This window comes from Vipera berus, assembly GCF_964194415.1.
Source record: "Vipera berus genome assembly, chromosome: Z".
Lineage (NCBI taxonomy): Eukaryota > Metazoa > Chordata > Lepidosauria > Squamata > Viperidae > Vipera > Vipera berus.
In genome coordinates, this window is record NC_138205.1 from 80,187,036 (window position 1) to 80,205,095 (window position 18,060).

Here is an 18,060-nt window from a genome sequence, read left to right on the forward strand (position 1 = left end):
TGCTCAGATTCGGGCTGGTCTGGACTCTGACTGGGCAGTATCTAACGAGAGGAAAACGATGAAGTTGGCCAAGTACATTTGGGAAGAGTTCGATCCTGTGACTCCGGATGAAGTGGACAAGATCATGGGGAAACTAAGTGCCGCCACATGTTTGTTGGACCCGTGTCCCTCCTGGCTAGTCTATGCTTCTCGGGAGGTTACACGAGGCTGGCTCCTAGCAGTTATCAATGCCTCACTGAGTGAAGGGTACTTCCCTGCTGCCTTGAAAGAGGCGGTGGTAAGGCCCCTCCTCAAGAAACCGGCACTGGACCCAGCTGTTTTAAACAACTTCCGTCCTGTCTCCAACCTTCGCTTCCTTGCGAAGGTCGTTGAGAGCGTGGTGGCACGACAGCTCCCTTTGAACCTGGAGGAAGCTGAATATCTAGATCCGTACCAATCGGGTTTCAGACCGGGGCACAGCACGGAGACGGCATTGGTCGCGCTGGTGAATGATCTCTGGCGGGCCCGAGATAGAGGTTATTCTTCTGTCCTGGTCCTATTAGATCTATCAGCGGCTTTTGATACCATCGACCATGGTATCTTACTGCGTCGTCTTGAGGGGCTGGGAGTGGGAGGCACCGTTCTGCGTTGGTTCTCCTCCTACCTCTCGGACCGTTCGCAGACGGTGTTGGCAGGAGGGCAGAGGTCAAGCCCTAGGCCTCTTAATTGTGGAGTGCCTCAGGGTTCGGTGCTCTCGCCCCTCCTGTTCAACATCTATATGAAGCCGCTGGGAGAGATCATCCGTAGCTTCGGGGTGAAATATCATCAATATGCTGATGATACCCAGCTATTCATCTCCACCCCGAACCAACCCAGTGATGCCCTCGATGTGATGTCCCGTTGTCTGGAAGCGGTACAGATTTGGATGGGAGAAAACAGGCTTCGACTCAACCCGGCCAAGACTGAGTGGCTGTACATACCGTCATCTCGTTTAGTCCAAGAGGTTCCATCTCTGACTATAGGAGGAGAGATGTTACCTCCCATTGATAAAGCACGCAATCTGGGCGTCCTCCTAGATTCACGACTCAGTTTTGAAGATCACATGGGAACCGTGGCTAGGGGGGCATTTGCCCAGATTCGTCTTATATACCAATTACGCCCCTTTTTGGACCGAGATGCCCTACGTACAGTCACCCACGCACTCGTTACCTCCCGTATTGATTACTGTAATGCTCTCTACATGGGGCTGCCCTTAAAGACCACCCGGAGGCTTCAGCTGGTGCAGAATGCAGCTGCGCGGGTTGTGATGGGAGCTTCCCGATACTCCCATATTACACCCCTCCTGCGGGAGCTGCATTGGCTACCAGTTGCCCTCCGGGTGAGATTTAAGGTGCTGGTACTTACCTTTAAAGCCCTACATGGCTTAGGTCCGGGATACTTGCAGGACCATCTGCTGCCGGGAACAAATTCCCATCGTCCAGTACGCTCACACAGAGAAGGCCTCCTCAGGGTACCGTCAGCTAGGCAATGTCGGCTGGCGACCCCCAGGGGGAGGGCCTTCTCTGTGGGAGCACCAACCCTATGGAATCAGCTCCCCCCTGAGCTTCGGATAGCCCAAAACCTCCAATCCTTTCGCCGCGGCCTCAAAACACACCTGTTCCACCAAGCTGACCTAGACTGACAGGCATCTTAATTAATTTATATTTAGTATTTTTAATTCATTTTTAAATTCTCTAATTTTTTATTGCACTGATGTTCTCAATTTCATTTATCTTGATTTATGCACTTATTATATGTTTTATTGTGAGCCGCCCTGAGTCCTTCAGGAGATAGGGCGGGATATAAATCCCATCAATAAATAAATAAATAAATATCATCTCAGTTACTTTGCTTTTAGTTATTGCCACTTTAAAATGTGTGTTTTAACGGTTGTTATATTGTGAATTGTTTTTTGTTTGGTGGGTTGATGGGTTTGCTTTTTTTTTTCTTGTAAACTGCCTAGGCATTTTACTGGAAAGGCTGGATAAAAATATGCATATCTATAATATAAGAAGCAATTCTTATGTTCAATGTTGCTAAATGCAGCACATTATAAAGGAGTTGGTTTCATAACCAACAACTGGTTAGGAAATGTACCACAAAACAGATGTGTGTTGTACAATAAGCTCGTTTCATATTTTCCACTTCCAGGTTTTGACATTGACTGTGTTAGGAGATGATGCCACGAAGTACAGGGAGTCTTCAATTTACAACCACAATTGAACCCAAAATTTTGGTTGTTAAGCAAGATGGTTGTTAAGTGATTTTTTCCTCACTTTACAATCTTTCTTTCCACAGCTGTTAAGTGAATCACTGCACTTGTTAAGGTAGTAACACAGTTGTTAAGCAAATCTGATTTCTCCTTTGTCAGAAGGTCACAAAAGGTGGTCACACAACCCCAAGGACACTGCAACCATCATAAATATGAGTCATAAGTGTTAAAAATAGTCATAAGTCACTTTTTTCAATGTCAATATAATGTCGAGTTGTCACTAAATGAACTGGTGTAAGTCAAGGGCTACCTGCGTAGAGACAAACATAACAAGATGTATATCACTCTTTTTTGTTTTTCTTTTCTAGGTAGCTATAGATTTTACAGCCTCAAATGGTGATCCTCGGAACAGCTGTTCTCTCCACTACATCCATCCATATCAACCAAATGAATACTTGAAGGCACTAGTTGCTGTTGGAGAAATCTGCCAAGACTATGACAGGTGAAAAATTATGTTTTTCAGAGTAATTTCTAAATATCTATCAAGTAATATGATAAAGCTGATAGTTGGATATTGATAGTTGAAGAGCAATACTAATTCTATTGCACTAAAAAAAACAAGCATCATATCATAATTGCACTACAGTACATACAGAGTTTTGATAAATACTACCTAGTGAGATCTTGATTAGAAATCCCTAAAACTTCATCAGTGTTGTTTAGAAATTTGCAGTCTGAACATCAGCTATTTCCTTAAACATGGACGTACATATTTTCAAATACGAGGACCCAGATTGTTGGGGGCAATAAGCTGACTTTGTAATAATGCCACTTGGGGTGTGTGTGAAAGCCCTAATAAGCAGGCATATACATAGAATGAAGGCTACTGCTAAGCTTGTAAGCCGCCCTGAGTCTTCGGAGAAGGGCGGGATATAAATGTAATAAATTTTTATGTAATAAAAATAAAAATAAATAAAATAAATAGCTTCCACAGCTTCCATTGCTACACCAACAATAAAATGTAAAATGTACATACATATGTCTGATCTGGCATAACACTCATTTTAGCCTTATTTTGAATTATGAATCACATACTTATTGAAAAGTAATTCAAACTAAAGATTAAAACAGTTCTTTAGTATTGGCTATTCCAAGACTTTTTATTAAACACTTAATTTGCAAATGCTATATAGTGATAAAGTAAAATTGCATGTTATTTCTTGGGTAAATCTATGTTATGTTTAATACTATAATTTGGATACAACTGTCTTCTCCATAAAGTAGTAACATTTGTTTGGTTCACTTGAAATATAATGTCTGTCATATGAAGTATCATGAATACATTGGTGGGATTCAAATACTGTATGTGAACAACCAGTTCTCTGTGTGGATGTTGCTTCCAGAAGTCCATTCTGAGCCTGGGCAACAAAAAATTAGCTACCTGTGTGAACCGGCTGAATCCCACCACTGCATGAATGTATATACCAGATAGAAATACCACACTGAAATACCACATAATAAGTACCTTGATAACTGTTACTACTTCTGCTTCTGATTTATTCTTGAGACATTTTTTGGTGTCTTCTGTGTAATTAGCTTACTTCAAGGCATTGCTATTTGCATCATAATGATGCTGCTTTCAAAGATAAGTGAAGGACTTGAGTTGACTACTGTTAGAATGAAACTTCTAAAAATTAGAATAACATCTCCAGAGTGGGAACAATTATGTATGTGACAGATAAAGACTGATAAGAATTGATTATAATCAAGGACCATCACTCAACACTTTGTCCACAAAATCATACAACATCATTTCTTAATATAGTTGTAGGAACTGAATATTTAATCGATAGACAAGTTCTCCAATCTACAATCCATTAAGCAAAGTTTAAGGTTACTAGAATGAGTCAAGATGAGCACAGAAGGGTACCTGGAATTTTCTGTTTACTCATGACTATGTGCATTCCTGGGGATTGTTATGTTTTCCTTTTTTTGCAACTTATGGTTTTAATTTTAATTTATAATTTGACCTAATCCTAGGTACTGTGTCTATCTTGCCTTTCATTCCAAATTATATAATTTATGGCAAGGATAACCAATCCATGGCTCACAGGCCACCTTTTCTGAGCCATTAAACTAATGCTAGCCCCTAATTTTTCTATATTTGCCTCCAAAATGGGCTGCAACATGATTTGTCATAATTTTATTGTGACTGAGCATGATACTAATTTTCAGGAGATAGCCACTTTTAAAACTATATATTATCTTTAGAGTGATCTAAAAACAGAGCTAAAAAAGAGGAGTTGAGAAAACCATTCAGTAAAATGAATAAGCTACAATGACATCCTGCTTATCATGAAGTCTATAGCTAATGCAAATTATATCAGTCACATCATTTGCACAATGTCTTTGTGAATCATATGACATGACTTGCTCCCCTTACTCTTTCTTTCCTTGGCAACCACGTGAATGAATTTCCACTTGGAAACATATTGAAATTGGTGTGTTAATTTTTAAAACTGCACTTTTTCATTCTTTTCAAATGCCCCAAATTATGATAAAATAATTGTGTAGGTATGCATCAGCATGCATGTCTTCCAGTCTGAGGAAAAGTACAGCTGCCTGAAAGGATTACATATAGGGGACATGTTTATCCCAAGAATGCTGCAAAGCACCTTTTTTGTCCTTGAATCTGAAAGGCTGCATTGTTTTACCATTTATTACACCTGTTTTGAATCTGCTTTCTATTAAGTGGTCTTCTCCCATAATATAACAAAATATGGACCTGGGACTTTAACTAATATTTAATTAAGGCTATGTGACATTGTAGATTCATTCATCAACAAGTGCTTTGGAGCACATGGCAGCCTTGAAAGAGCAACACCTATCCTATCTTAAAGGAGCCATGACTGCTGTTGTGCACATTGGAGAAAGGTATTCAGTTTCAGCTTCTGCTTTTGGAGACTGAATACTCTCTAGTAAAGTGAAGGCCTTACTTGGTTTTAGATGGACTTTTGCATCTGATTGCTATTGGTTTGATATTTATTACCCTGCAGATCAGTAGGGCCAAAATGCAAACAACAAACTTGTATTACGAGCTGTAATGGTGCAGTGGTTAGAATGCAGTACTGCAGGCTACTTCTGCTGACTGCTGGCTACCAGCAGTTCAGCAGTTTGATTCTCACAGTTTCAAGGTTGACTCAGCCTTCCATCCTTCCGAGATCAGTAAAATGAAGACCCAGATTGTTGGGGGCAATATGCTGACTCTGTATATTGCTTAGAGAGAGCTGTAAAGCAATGTGAAGTGGTTTATGTCTAAGTGCTAGTGCTATTGCTATTAACAGACTATTGGCCCTCTAACAAACTTTTCCCAGTTTCCTTATCTGCTGTGAAGTTGCTGGATATTTATAAACATTTTATATGCTGACATGTAAAGTATATATTTTAATTTATCACAGAATATGAACAGTCATAATATAGCTAAGGGCACTCAGGCTGTCTGTGTTCATAAATGACGTAGATGCAGATGTTGAATCCTGGCTTACCATTTTATGTGACTGCAACTACACTGTTCTAATTCTCAATCCCTCATTTATTCCTTGCTTTATATTCATGGGTAAAAATGTGTTGATAATGTATTTTGTGATTAGCTTGCACATTTGAGACTCATTTAATAAGTAGGGGAGGCAGGCATTCCTGTGTCAGCAGTGCTTCTCTTACTGTTAATCAGATAAATTTATGGGTATAGCATTTGTTGGTGAATTCATTAGGAAATACCTTTTAGAAGTTAATGTTAGGGCAAGTATATTCCCTGTGTTCATTAATAATTCCTTTTGTAGGTAGCACATTTGTGTGTTCTATTTTCACATACTTAATGCTCAATTATAAGCACACGTTTCCTGCTAGTCAGCAAGTTCAGCTTCCCCAAGGTATTAAACATCAATTTGTTTTATTTTTTAAGGATAAAACTGACAGAGCAGTGATTAAAGTAGGTCCATATATTTTAATTTTTTTTTTAAAGAGCAATATTTCCTTTAAAATAATCTTATCATGCAGCAATTATGTCATCTTACTCTAGGTTTACAGGGCTTCTAGATACATACAAATTATTTAAAATTAAGAAATCAACCTCTGTACTTGACATGTTTATTTATTTAATCTATCAATCAATTTCTATAATAGCCTAATCACATGCAACTCAGAGCATCATGCAAAATAAAAACTAATATGACAATAACTTCAAAAATAAATATAAAAAAGCCCAAGAAACAAACAAACAAAAATCCTAAAACATATTGCATAAAAGATAGCCAAAATAAACAAGATGGGCACAATACCCCCCACATCCCCTTCCAATTCCTGGGGGAAAAGCCAGGTGTTAAGAGCTTCTTATAGCATTGAAATTTTTTAAAATTAGCATTTATTCAAAAGGTGGCAACAACAGGATAATTTATTCAACAGGTGTCAAACTGCCGGCCCATGGGTCGGACGCCTCACACAGAAGCCGCACCCACCCCATATGCTGTGCAATATCACATAACGTCGCGAGTTTGACATGTCTGAGCTATAGCTAGATGTGGGTATGGGTATCATTATACAGTAGATATAAAGGCTAATTTTAGGATGCTAGTGCAGATTCCCAAGACTTACCATAAATACACAACAGAATAGCAAGTACATTGCTGTATACGTGTATATGAACAGTATACAGCAATATAAATGTATATAAATATACATTTATATTGCTGTAAATGCTGCTAAAATGCAAAATATTTTGATGCTGCTAAATGGTGAAGAGAAGCAGTTGGTCAAACTTATTTTATTAAGAATGTTATGGCTGCAATTTAACACATACTTGAAAGTTAAAAAAATTCTGAGTAAATTGCAAATTAATCAGTTTTCAGCAGAATCATATCATTAAATGCAAGCTAACAGGTCAAAGATTTCTGCCTTCAAATACTTTAGACAAATAGCTTAACTTAAAGGGGACATTATTAGATGACATCTAGTTAACTGACATGAAAAGCCCCAGTTAGTATTGGAATTGACTAAGAATTCTAGGACTGCTAAATGAAGTGGGAAGTAAAGAAAAACCCAAGAAAGCAACAGCCAATTACTTCCATAACACTTTTTAAAAACCTAGGTGCCGTCAGCAGAAGTCAAGTTCAGCTCAAAGGCCTATTTGATTTTTTAAAAAAAAGGAATAGACCTTAACTGCCATAATAGTTTCCTAGTTATCAAAGGAGAGGCAAAAATTGAGCTGTCTCATGTAGAAAAAAAATATATTTGCAAGCTGAGATAGGCCAAATCTACGTAATTGATATGTAGTGGGTCCTTTCTCTTTTATAACTTTTTTTTGCCTTGTAATTTATTTGTGATTTTAGTGTAGGGAGAAAAATGAAATGAGACCAGTATAACAAAGATCAACAATCTTTGTCTATCTTAATTTCAGTGATAAAATGTTCCCAGTGTATGGGTTTGGAGCCAGGATACCTCCGGACTATAAAGTAGGTGAACAGGTGAATCTTCCTCATTTTGTTGATGTCTCTAGCATAATGTATAAGTTAAGGAGAGGGAAGCAATGGTGTGAATGGCAGGAAGGAATACAGAGGAGAGGCAGAAACAATTTTAGATTCATCTGCATGATTTACAGCTTGGGGGCTTCCAGTTCAAATAGCATCATGTTATGCATAATTCTGAATTCCAAACCAATAAAGATAATTTTAAGGCCTTTAAGGCTTTCCACATAATATTATCACATGAGAAAATTTCCCATACCATTCCATTTCTCCTCCTGTTGTGACCAGTTTTATTTTTAGCATATAGTACAGTTGATATTTTGGATGGTTATCAGAGCTTTAGAGGGCTGGAATTAAAATAACCTTCGAGAAGAATTTTGTTTTGTTAAGGTCTCTGAACAAAGATTACCATGTTTTGTGACTAAGGAATGAGTTCCAAGTAGTAGGGATGAAAACAAAGATGGAGGCCATATTGAGCGAAATTAACAGGACCTCATGCAGACAATTTTTGGGACAAGTCGATATAAATGGCTTCAATGAAAAGAAAAGGTGTGTGGATAACTGGGTATATTTGGGAAAAGGGTGATATATGTGTTATTCCAGCCACCCACTCAGGACTCCCAAAGTTCTGTATAATATCTCAATGAATTCCAACCATGCATCATTTTTATTTTATTTTTCTATGTCAGCCCAGAAGTCAGATTGCAGAAAGGTGTTGCTTTGCAATAGGTCACCTTCTATTAATTTTTAATTGAAAAGAATCTTGGGAATGAAATATAGATTAGAGACCTCATAAAAACTTAGCCATACAAAATAGGCCAGATTAGAAGCTTGACTCCATGGAAGACTAAAACTTTATTTTATTGAGATAAGCTATAGTAATAGAAGTTTCCATATCTTTCCTTCCTTCCCCTTTATTCCTCAGGCAATGTAGGAGAATCAATCTGAGTCTTTTTCTAACACTTTAATATGTGCTTTTCTACCTGCTCTTTTCTTAATGGCTTCATGATTCCCTTCATCAAAGAGAATGTCTTAACTATATGATAATATAAACTAATCCATCACATTATATACCTTTGCATTAAACTATTTAAATTACCTATCTCAGTGGTTCTCAACCTTTTCTTTACCATGGGCTACTTTTAATACCTTTGTGGTCATGGAACATGGCCATGGACCCCTAAGACTTAACTCAATTCTTCAAGTCTTTGTGGACCTCCTGGTGACAACATCGTGACCCCCCCCCAGGGGTCTGTGCACCACTGATCTATATAACATTAGATAAGATAAGAAAGATGCATTTCTTTAATAAATGTGTAGAAGAGCATTTTACTTTCTGGGGTATAAATATTATAATATTTACTATATTAGTTAATGTAGGTTATGTTTGGCCTAAATATCCAGCCTAAATTTAAAAAAACATGTATTTATATACATGTATATATAATCACCAAAGATTTCCTGTGGTTAGCATATTAAATGTATGTACATATCATATGTAAAAAAAAGTTTCATATCTAGAACAGCAAGAAATAAAAATGGCCTACCTAATTATCTGTTTCAATCAATTTCCCAAATGTCAATAAGGTAAATACCAGCCTGATTTCAGAAAGGACATAAAATAGAAGGCATCATTGACCACTATAGTGGTTCTCCTTCACTTTACTAAATCAGCAGCAGCAGCTTTTCCTAGATTGAATTTAATGGATAGGTCAATTCAATCTAAAGGTATTAGTTTTGACAATTATTGTTTGCAGTTACTGAAAATTTGGCTGTAAGATTTATATCAATTTTCAGGATGGTTTTATAAACATTAATTCAGGTTTTCAGCAAAATACTTTATTTGGTATTATAAACATTTTTCAGCTAGTTTCCCCAATAAAGTGCTTGTGCGTTATTTTCATGGGTATATATAGCTTTTTGCAATATATACCAAAATATTTTTCTCTAATTTACATGCTTTAATATTATTATTATTAGAAACTGTAGTGCAGAATTTGAAGAACTGCAAATTTGAATGTAACTAAATTTTGATTCATATAAATGGTTGGAAAATGCAAAATTAGGTAAGTTCACATTTGGATACTGTATGAATTGACTAAATGTTTTCCCACTCTTGTTTCTTCTACTTTAGAAAATACTTTTGACTTGAATTGTGTAAATACTCTTTCCTAATGCACCACACAAAACCTGCAACTTTGAAAAGCCTTTATTATTTCATCTCTAAAAGGAAACTAATTTGAATTCTCCACTTGCCAATGGGAAACAAGAATTATTTTTAGAGCAAAAATGAATCTAATTCTTGGGTGGGGGGGTGGCTTTGTCCACAGGTATCTCATGATTTTGCAATCAACTTTAATGAAGATAATCCAGAATGTGCAGGTAACCAGCTTTTTTTTCACGGCAAACAATGTAATGCAGCTCAGGTGTTTACTGTACTTTTCCTTAATTGCTAACCCCAAACTGCTTATTTCAGTCTATATATCTGAATAGTATTGATCTTATATTCAGTGTCTTTTGTATGCTTGCCTTCTTAGAGCTCATACTCAGTGAAAGGGTGTTATAAGAAGTGTTAATTGTAATGCACTTCACACAGAACTGCCCAGGATCAATGTGCAGCACTTCAGGTATAGCTGGGAACGATATCTCCCTGCAGAACTGAAGGTGATTGGACCTTCAATAGTTGGACCCAGTATTAAGACAAATTCCTGTATAGGTATTATTTTCATATTCTTAAGTGTGAATCATTCAGAGAATCCAGAAAAGGTTACATACTAAATGAGAACAGAAACTCAATAATTTGTAGACTTGTTGACCTTAGAACAAGTTTGTTGCTAAACTCTTGTTTTAATTTGTTGTTGACCCACGGTTTAATTATTTAGTTTATGGGAATTTGTTTTATAATTGATTACTAGATTGCTTTTCTAAAAAAAAATGAGTTTATACATAGCTCTCTTTGAGAAGAATGATGTCAATAGCAGCAGCAGCAACAGCAATAGCAGAAGCAATGAACCATGACAAATCTTTCTTATTCAAGATCTAGATCTTATTCCAAGATTTCATTTTCAAATTTCTTGGTAAAATGCAGATCTTTAAAAAGACCATATAATGGCTTAGTCCAAAATTACTAAGGACAGTGAGAGAGAACAAAATGTACCAGGTAATTTCCATCTAATAATTAATCACTATAAATTTCTAAAATTATAACATTTTTCTGATGTTCGCATTATTATAAAAAGCTTTTATGGCATGTAAAATAATCATATTTGCAAAGGCTTTTAATATTTGGGCTAGTTAATATCTATCAAATGCATAGTTGAATACTGATGGCAAGGAAGAGAGTAGTTCATGAATTATATATTACATGTCATATAAATGAGGTCAGGTCAGTGGGGAGAGTTGCTTTCTTTCAACTATTTCAGAATCACGGCTGGGAAGATTAAATAGACTGTCTAGCTGATCACTTTCACAAATAAGATTGCATGAATTGTTTAAAACAACTTCACTTGGAGGAAAACGTGAGGTCATGTCCTCCTTCCCAAGGAATTTGCTCAGTCCTTGCCTTCATCCCAATTTTTTCTTCATCTTGTCATTTTACAAGGGATTCAAGGGGTTGTGGAAGCATATCAGAATTGTCTCCCAAAGCTTCAGCTTTATGGACCAACCAACATTGCTCCCATCATCCAAAAGGTGGCTAAATCAGCATCAGAAGAAACAAACACCAAGGAGTCATCGGTAAGGATCATGAAAGACAACAAACTATTTTATGAAACCATTCCTTCTGAGAGCAGAAAATATCAGTGTAGATACACATTGACATACTTTAACCCTCTCTAACCCTCAGCATCTGGGCAGTACAAACATAAAAAGCAGATAATTTCCCTCACTCTTTCAATTGGGATCCATTCTGTGTTTTTTATTTGTGATGGTTTTCATTGTTGAAAATGGTCATAAGAGTAACCATTTCCAAAAATGTATAAAAAAAACTAAACAAGTTTTTAAGGTATTGTTTGCTAAATTTGGTACTAGTTATAAAATATCTGCTTAGCCATTCATGAGTACAAATTATAGTTAAGTTAGCTACGTTTAATAACAATCAAATGCATAATGTTGATTTGCATCTTATGCCAGCCCTAACTATGTCCTAGCTTTCTGTATCATATAAAAGAGGTACTGATGATATTATTGTAAATTATTGATGATATAAGAGCATTGGTTAGAATGCAGTACTGCAGGCTATGTCTGCTGATTGCCAGCTGCCAGCAAGTTCAATTCTCACCAGGCTCAAGGCTGACTCAGCCTTCCATCTTTCAGAGGTCAGTAAAATGAGGACCCAGATTGTTGGGGGTAACATGATGACTTTGTAAAACACTTAGAGAGGGCTATAAAGCGCTGTGAAGTGGTATATAAGTTTAAGTGCTATTGCTATTGTATGTATAATTTAAAAACAGAATGTCTTATTATGCTATTTTATATTGCTGTCGTTGAGTTATAGTAGGTTCACAAAACATGCATAATATATACCATGATTTAGCAAATAGTTGCTGATTCAAACAACATGAGCCAAAGCCAGTTAAATCACAATGGGGCTTACCATATTATAAAGAGCCCTATCTACGTGAATGGTTATATGACTCTTCCCAAGGACGCATATCTTACTGTTACCTATAGAATAAGCTTATTATAACTTATTTGATCTGATTTAACTTTCCAGTCATCCTCATTGAAAAGTGCCATAAAACTAGTTGCAGCATGTAGTTGCCAGAGAATCTCAGCAGCACTGTTTTTAGCCACAATTATTAGAAATACATTCAAATGCTGATGTTCCCTTTCTACCCTTTAGCAATATTTCATCTTGTTGATTCTGACGGATGGTGTCATCACAGACATGGCTGACACACGTGAAGCCATTGTCCATGCCTCTCACCTCCCCATGTCGGTCATCATTGTTGGAGTTGGAAATGCCGATTTCAGTGACATGCAGATGCTTGATGGGGACGACGGCATCCTACGGTCTCCCAAGGGAGAACCAGTTCTACGAGACATTGTTCAGTTTGTGCCATTCAGAAACTTCAAACATGTAAGATTCATTTCTACCATATTCTTTTTGATAAGGCATTATTACTTATATTTTTATCTGATATAACATATATAAACAGTTTCTGGGTATTCTTAGCTAAACATGAAATTTGAGCCTTGTTGTAAGAGAGAAAGGCCTTATTAAATGCAGATATAAATAATTTTTTTAGTCCCATTTATATCCCGCCCTTCTCCGAAGACTTAGGGCGGCTTACAATCTAAGCACAATCAATGTGCTTAGCAATAGCCTTCATTCTATGTATATGCCTGCTTATTAGGGCTTTCGCGCCCCCCCAAGCGGCATTATTACAAAGTCAGCTTATTGCCCCCAACAATCTGGGTCCTCATTTTACCTACCTCGGAAGGATGGAAGGCTGAGTCCACCTTGAGCCTGGTGGGATGCGAACCTGCACTAATTGCAGGCAGCTGCTGTTATTTAAGGAGGCATTAGCCCACTGCTCCACCAAGGCCCTTAAAAATGTGGATTACAGAACCTGTAGTTGCTTCTTCTAAATAAATCAGTTAAATGTAAATCAGGTGCATTTACATAATAATACTTGTTTAAATTTATAATTTTCTCAAAAGTCTCAAAAAGTCACAATATTAGAATATAGAAACATAAGGCAATGAAACTATTATAGAAGGATGATTAATATGGGGAAGAGGAAACTGTAACACGTTTGGCCCCAAACCCATGATAACATCACATGACATCACCACCACACAACCATTCAAAAAGCAAATCCGAACCCACGATAACGACACACAACCACAAAACAGAAACCTAACTACAGCTGCAACATTAGCCACTTTAAACCCCTCCAAACCACACAATAAGCAAACTGACACCCACTATAAAAACATGGCACCACCACAAACACGGAGCCGAACAAAAGCAGCACAACTCACCAGTTCAGGTCTAAGGCTGGCAGCTGAGACCAGCCCATCCACTCAAAATACATCCCCACCCAATCAGAACACAGCCCCCATTCAAAACACACTCCCACCCAATCAGAACACAGCTAAGCCCCCACCCAATCAGAGCACACCTCCACCCCATCAGAACACAGCCAAGCCTCCACCCACAGAACACACCGCCTCTGGCAGTTTAAAAAAGAAGAAAAAACAGCCACTATCACACACTTCTCCCAGAAGAACGAAGCTGAAGTCACCAGCCTGAGGATGACGGATGAGATTTCGTCGAAACGCTGCCCTGATACCTCCAATTCTACGTGGGGAAAAACCCGAATGACCAAAGATCTACATACAAACAAACACCCGCGAAAACCTCAGAAAACATTATATATATATTATGTATTTTATATATATATATATATATATATATATATATATATATATATATATATATATATATATATATATATATATATATATATATATATAATACATATATTGACCACCAGGAGATAGTTCATGACTAGTTTCATTCTATATTTAGATTTGTCAACATAGATAATCAAGTTTCCTATAAAATTCAAATCCTCTTTCAGAAATTGGACCACTGCACTCAGATAACTATCGTAATATACATTACATTAGCAGTGGAAGCTAAATTTGGGTCCTGGTGCTCATTAGTGTTGCAGGAAGGTAAACACAGAATCTAACCACAGAATAGTATTTACAGCCGACATTTCCTTAGGCCACAGGTCTGCAACCCGCAGCTCCGGAGCCACATGCGGCTCTTTCAGCCGTCTCCTGTGGCTCCCAGTCCTCTGCCATGTGCAGTCCAAAAAAAAGTGGGACTAAAAAAGTTCAACCAATCAATTCAAATATGCAGGGTAGGTGCATATCTCACCTTGTCTCCACTCTTCAGTCAAACCCTGTTCTGCCCATGCGTGCATGTACACGCATGCACACGCATTTTTTGCAGCTCCCAGTTTTTCCTTTTGTGAGGGAACCGGTTCCGAGTGGCTCTTTCACTGTTTCAGGTTGCTGACCCCTGCCTTAGGCTCTCAAAGAAGAGACATACAGATGTTACATTATATCATGTCATCATGTGTGACATTTTGGAGTATGGGAGTGAGTGAGTTGAAAATGTACACTATATAAAAATAGAGAAATTTCTTTCCCCTATGGTGGGGAGGGGTAGATGTCATGTAAAACCTCATACCTGAGGACATGACATAATGTAATATCAACATTTATCTATTCTAAGAGACCAGATATAACATTCTAATGATGGATTCAATCAACACGGTCTCCTTGTTCTCCTCTTTGTTATCTGCTATGTATACAGGGTCAATTTAATATTTTTTAATTTGGTTTTTTAACTTTTGTATGGTGGATTTTTTAATTTCCTGTAAACCGCCCTGAGTCCTCAGGGAATAGGGCGGTATATAAATGTGAATAAATAAAAATAAATAAATAAATAAATAATGGGAATATCTGCTATGGAGACCATGACTGAGAATCCTGGTTTTATTATTATTATTATTATTCCTTGTTTGCATGGTGGCACTTTATGGGCATAGACAGATTCTCACCTTTGACAAAATGAGAGGATGAGTAGAGGGTGATAACAGATGAAACTATTGTTTTTGCTTTTCTTCTGATGATGCCTTTATTTTATTTCATTATTTTATTTTCATTATTTTCACTCAAATTTGCGTTCACTCACTTGCAATGACATCTTCCTCTATTAATATATCTTAGGGTGTCCCAATCTAATTATTTGGAGGAAGAGGGCAGATTTGTTTTCTTTCCGAATAAATGCTATGTTATACTTAGTTTAATGGGGTTTTTTTCTAGAAGTGATGACTAGAGTAAAGTAAAACATCTTTCATTAGCTAGTGCAAAATAGTGACTAAGAGACTGGCCTTGAATGGGAAGTCAGTCAATTCACTCCAACTGTATGGATTGCTGTATGGATAAAATAATACCCTCCCTTCTACCTAGGTACCATTTTGAGCTTATAAAAGAAAGTTGAGATATAAACATAAGAAACAAGTGCTACGTAGGCGTTACAAACTCAGCACTGTCAGTTATAAAGAAATGTTGTAACAATCAGAACTGAAGTAACATACATTATTTTCTGCCATTTCTTGCAGGCATCCCCAGCCGCATTAGCAAAAAGTGTTTTGGCTGAAGTTCCAAATCAAGTGGTCGACTATTATAATGGGAAAGCAATTAAACCAAAATGTATGTCAGAATATGAGTCTTCCAGGACACTAGCTCCATGAACTTCCCTACATACTTGACAGAGTCCAGAAATAATATTATTTACAACTATTGTACTTAAACAAAAATAGCACGTTTTTGTGATTTTTAAATACCCCCCCTTTTATTTTTGCATGTGTAGCCTAAAGGCTTATAAGTAAAGATTAAGCAACTGTATTGTTGAAGACTTTTTATGAAAAACAAAAAACAAAATTATTACTCTTTACATTACAGCATGTTATCTTGAAATGAAAAGTTATCTGTATCTGTTTTTTATACTGGTTTGTTGAAATTTTGCTAAATTTCTTATTATCTTTACACTGTAAAGCATTTTGAAACATATATTGAAAGTTGATAGCCAAAAATATCTTTGGGTTTATCTGCTATGAAATGAAAAGTTTTTTTCAAAATGGCAGATGCATGGATTGTATTTGCATGTTCCAAAATAAAAACAACACAGTTTTGCAGTTGTGTTTCTTGCTACAAAGCTGTTTGTTCAAATGTTTTCATAAAGAATTCCATTTTCAGATTATGACAATTCCTATTACTAAAACCTCTTCAAACCTTTTCAGGAAATTATACTTCAGACATGAATCTAAGATATGTATAATAAGCATGACAATTGCTTACATAAGAAATATGACCACACATAACCAAGAGTAGGAGATAATGTAAAATAATACAAGGACTAATGCACAATAAGAGACTATAGTTATTGTAATATTATTTAATGGTAGTGTTTACATATGTTAAACCACGATTTACTTGGATAAAACACAGTTAATGATTAAGCTTTGAACACTAGTCTACAAAACATACTGGCTAATTTCACAAAAAACACTAAATCAAGCAACCAAGCAAACGTGCAGCTTTTAGCCAGTAGATCTTGTTTTATAGCATAGATCTAACTCTTTCTTGAATGCCTTTGACGCAGCCAGGCATTAAAAGAATTACTTCCTTAACAGACTTTCTATAAAACCCTGCGATTCCTCTTTTCTGAAATTATGAGGGTACTATATTACAGAAAAGCTACAGATAAGACAAACTCAGTAATAGAAAGTTGAATACTACCAGCAATTCAACTGGATTATTTGATAAATGGAAAATAATGATGATAACTCTATTTATCTCGCAATTGCCATCAGGAGGTCAACTTGGAAAAAAAATAGAAATAACAGATTTCTATATCTGAGGTCTGGGATGGATTATATTTTAAATTTATTCTCAGATGCCTTGAGAACATCAGTTAGAAACCAGGATAACTGTCCTCTTGTAGGGAAAAATAAATCAGTTGCATAAATTGTTACAAAAGAAGATATGTTAAATTTAAAAAGATAGCTTAAGAAATGGGTTCTGAAGGGACAACAATACTATGTTTTGGGAGCAGCACAAGGCAGTTAGTAGGGTTCCATTATATATATGAGTAAAACCATGTGTGATTTAATTCTGGGGATTACACAACATTTTACTGTGTTTTCTACTTTAAAAATGAAAAAAGACCTTTAGATTTTGCCCAATGTACCAAGTCTTGTTCAGCCATGATTTGCTTAGGAAATCAGAATTTGCCAGGCTTGCTTAAAATGTTATGCCATAAACTGGGGTGAGGTTTACAAGCCAGAATGACTAGAAATACACAACCTCCTGAGCCATCCACAATTTGGTTTAACAAAATGCAACTGTTACTTTTTTGTTTTCTTTAAATCCAGCTATCATATCTAGACTGATCCCCAGAAGGCAGTGAAGAGTTCAGAAAGTTATGATAAAGTTACTCAAAGTTTGAGTGCTGACTTAAAACAGCCAAAGAAGAAACAGAAAAAGGCAGAGTTTTTCTGATCATTTTCTCTAGGTTTTAAGCTGTGTATTGCATGGCATGTTACATTTTCTGCACAGATCCTATTTGGCGCAATGTTCTTATTTGAGCTTCACTGAAGTTTCAAGCTAAAAATATTCCCACAACCTATGATCTTATTTTATGACCCTGAACATAAGCTAAAGGTAAATGAAACCCTGTGAATTTTACTCCACTAGTTGTTGCCAACTATAGGGTATGGTACT

General features: G+C 36.6%; 1 protein-coding gene across 1 annotated transcript in view; it reads left to right on the top strand.

Annotated features, from left to right (window-relative positions):
• Positions 1-16,447, top strand: part of CPNE4 (copine 4) — a 236,256-nt gene extending 219,809 nt beyond the window's left edge. The window contains exons 11-16 of the mRNA XM_081343255.1: positions 2,599-2,732; positions 7,683-7,737; positions 10,080-10,131; positions 11,351-11,484; positions 12,593-12,829; positions 15,897-16,447. Coding sequence (XP_081199381.1) covers positions 2,599-2,732; positions 7,683-7,737; positions 10,080-10,131; positions 11,351-11,484; positions 12,593-12,829; positions 15,897-16,028 — 744 coding nt within the window. The 3' untranslated portion in view covers positions 16,029-16,447. The remainder of the gene's footprint in view (positions 1-2,598; positions 2,733-7,682; positions 7,738-10,079; positions 10,132-11,350; positions 11,485-12,592; positions 12,830-15,896) is intronic.
• Positions 16,448-18,060: the final 1,613 nt, after the last annotated feature.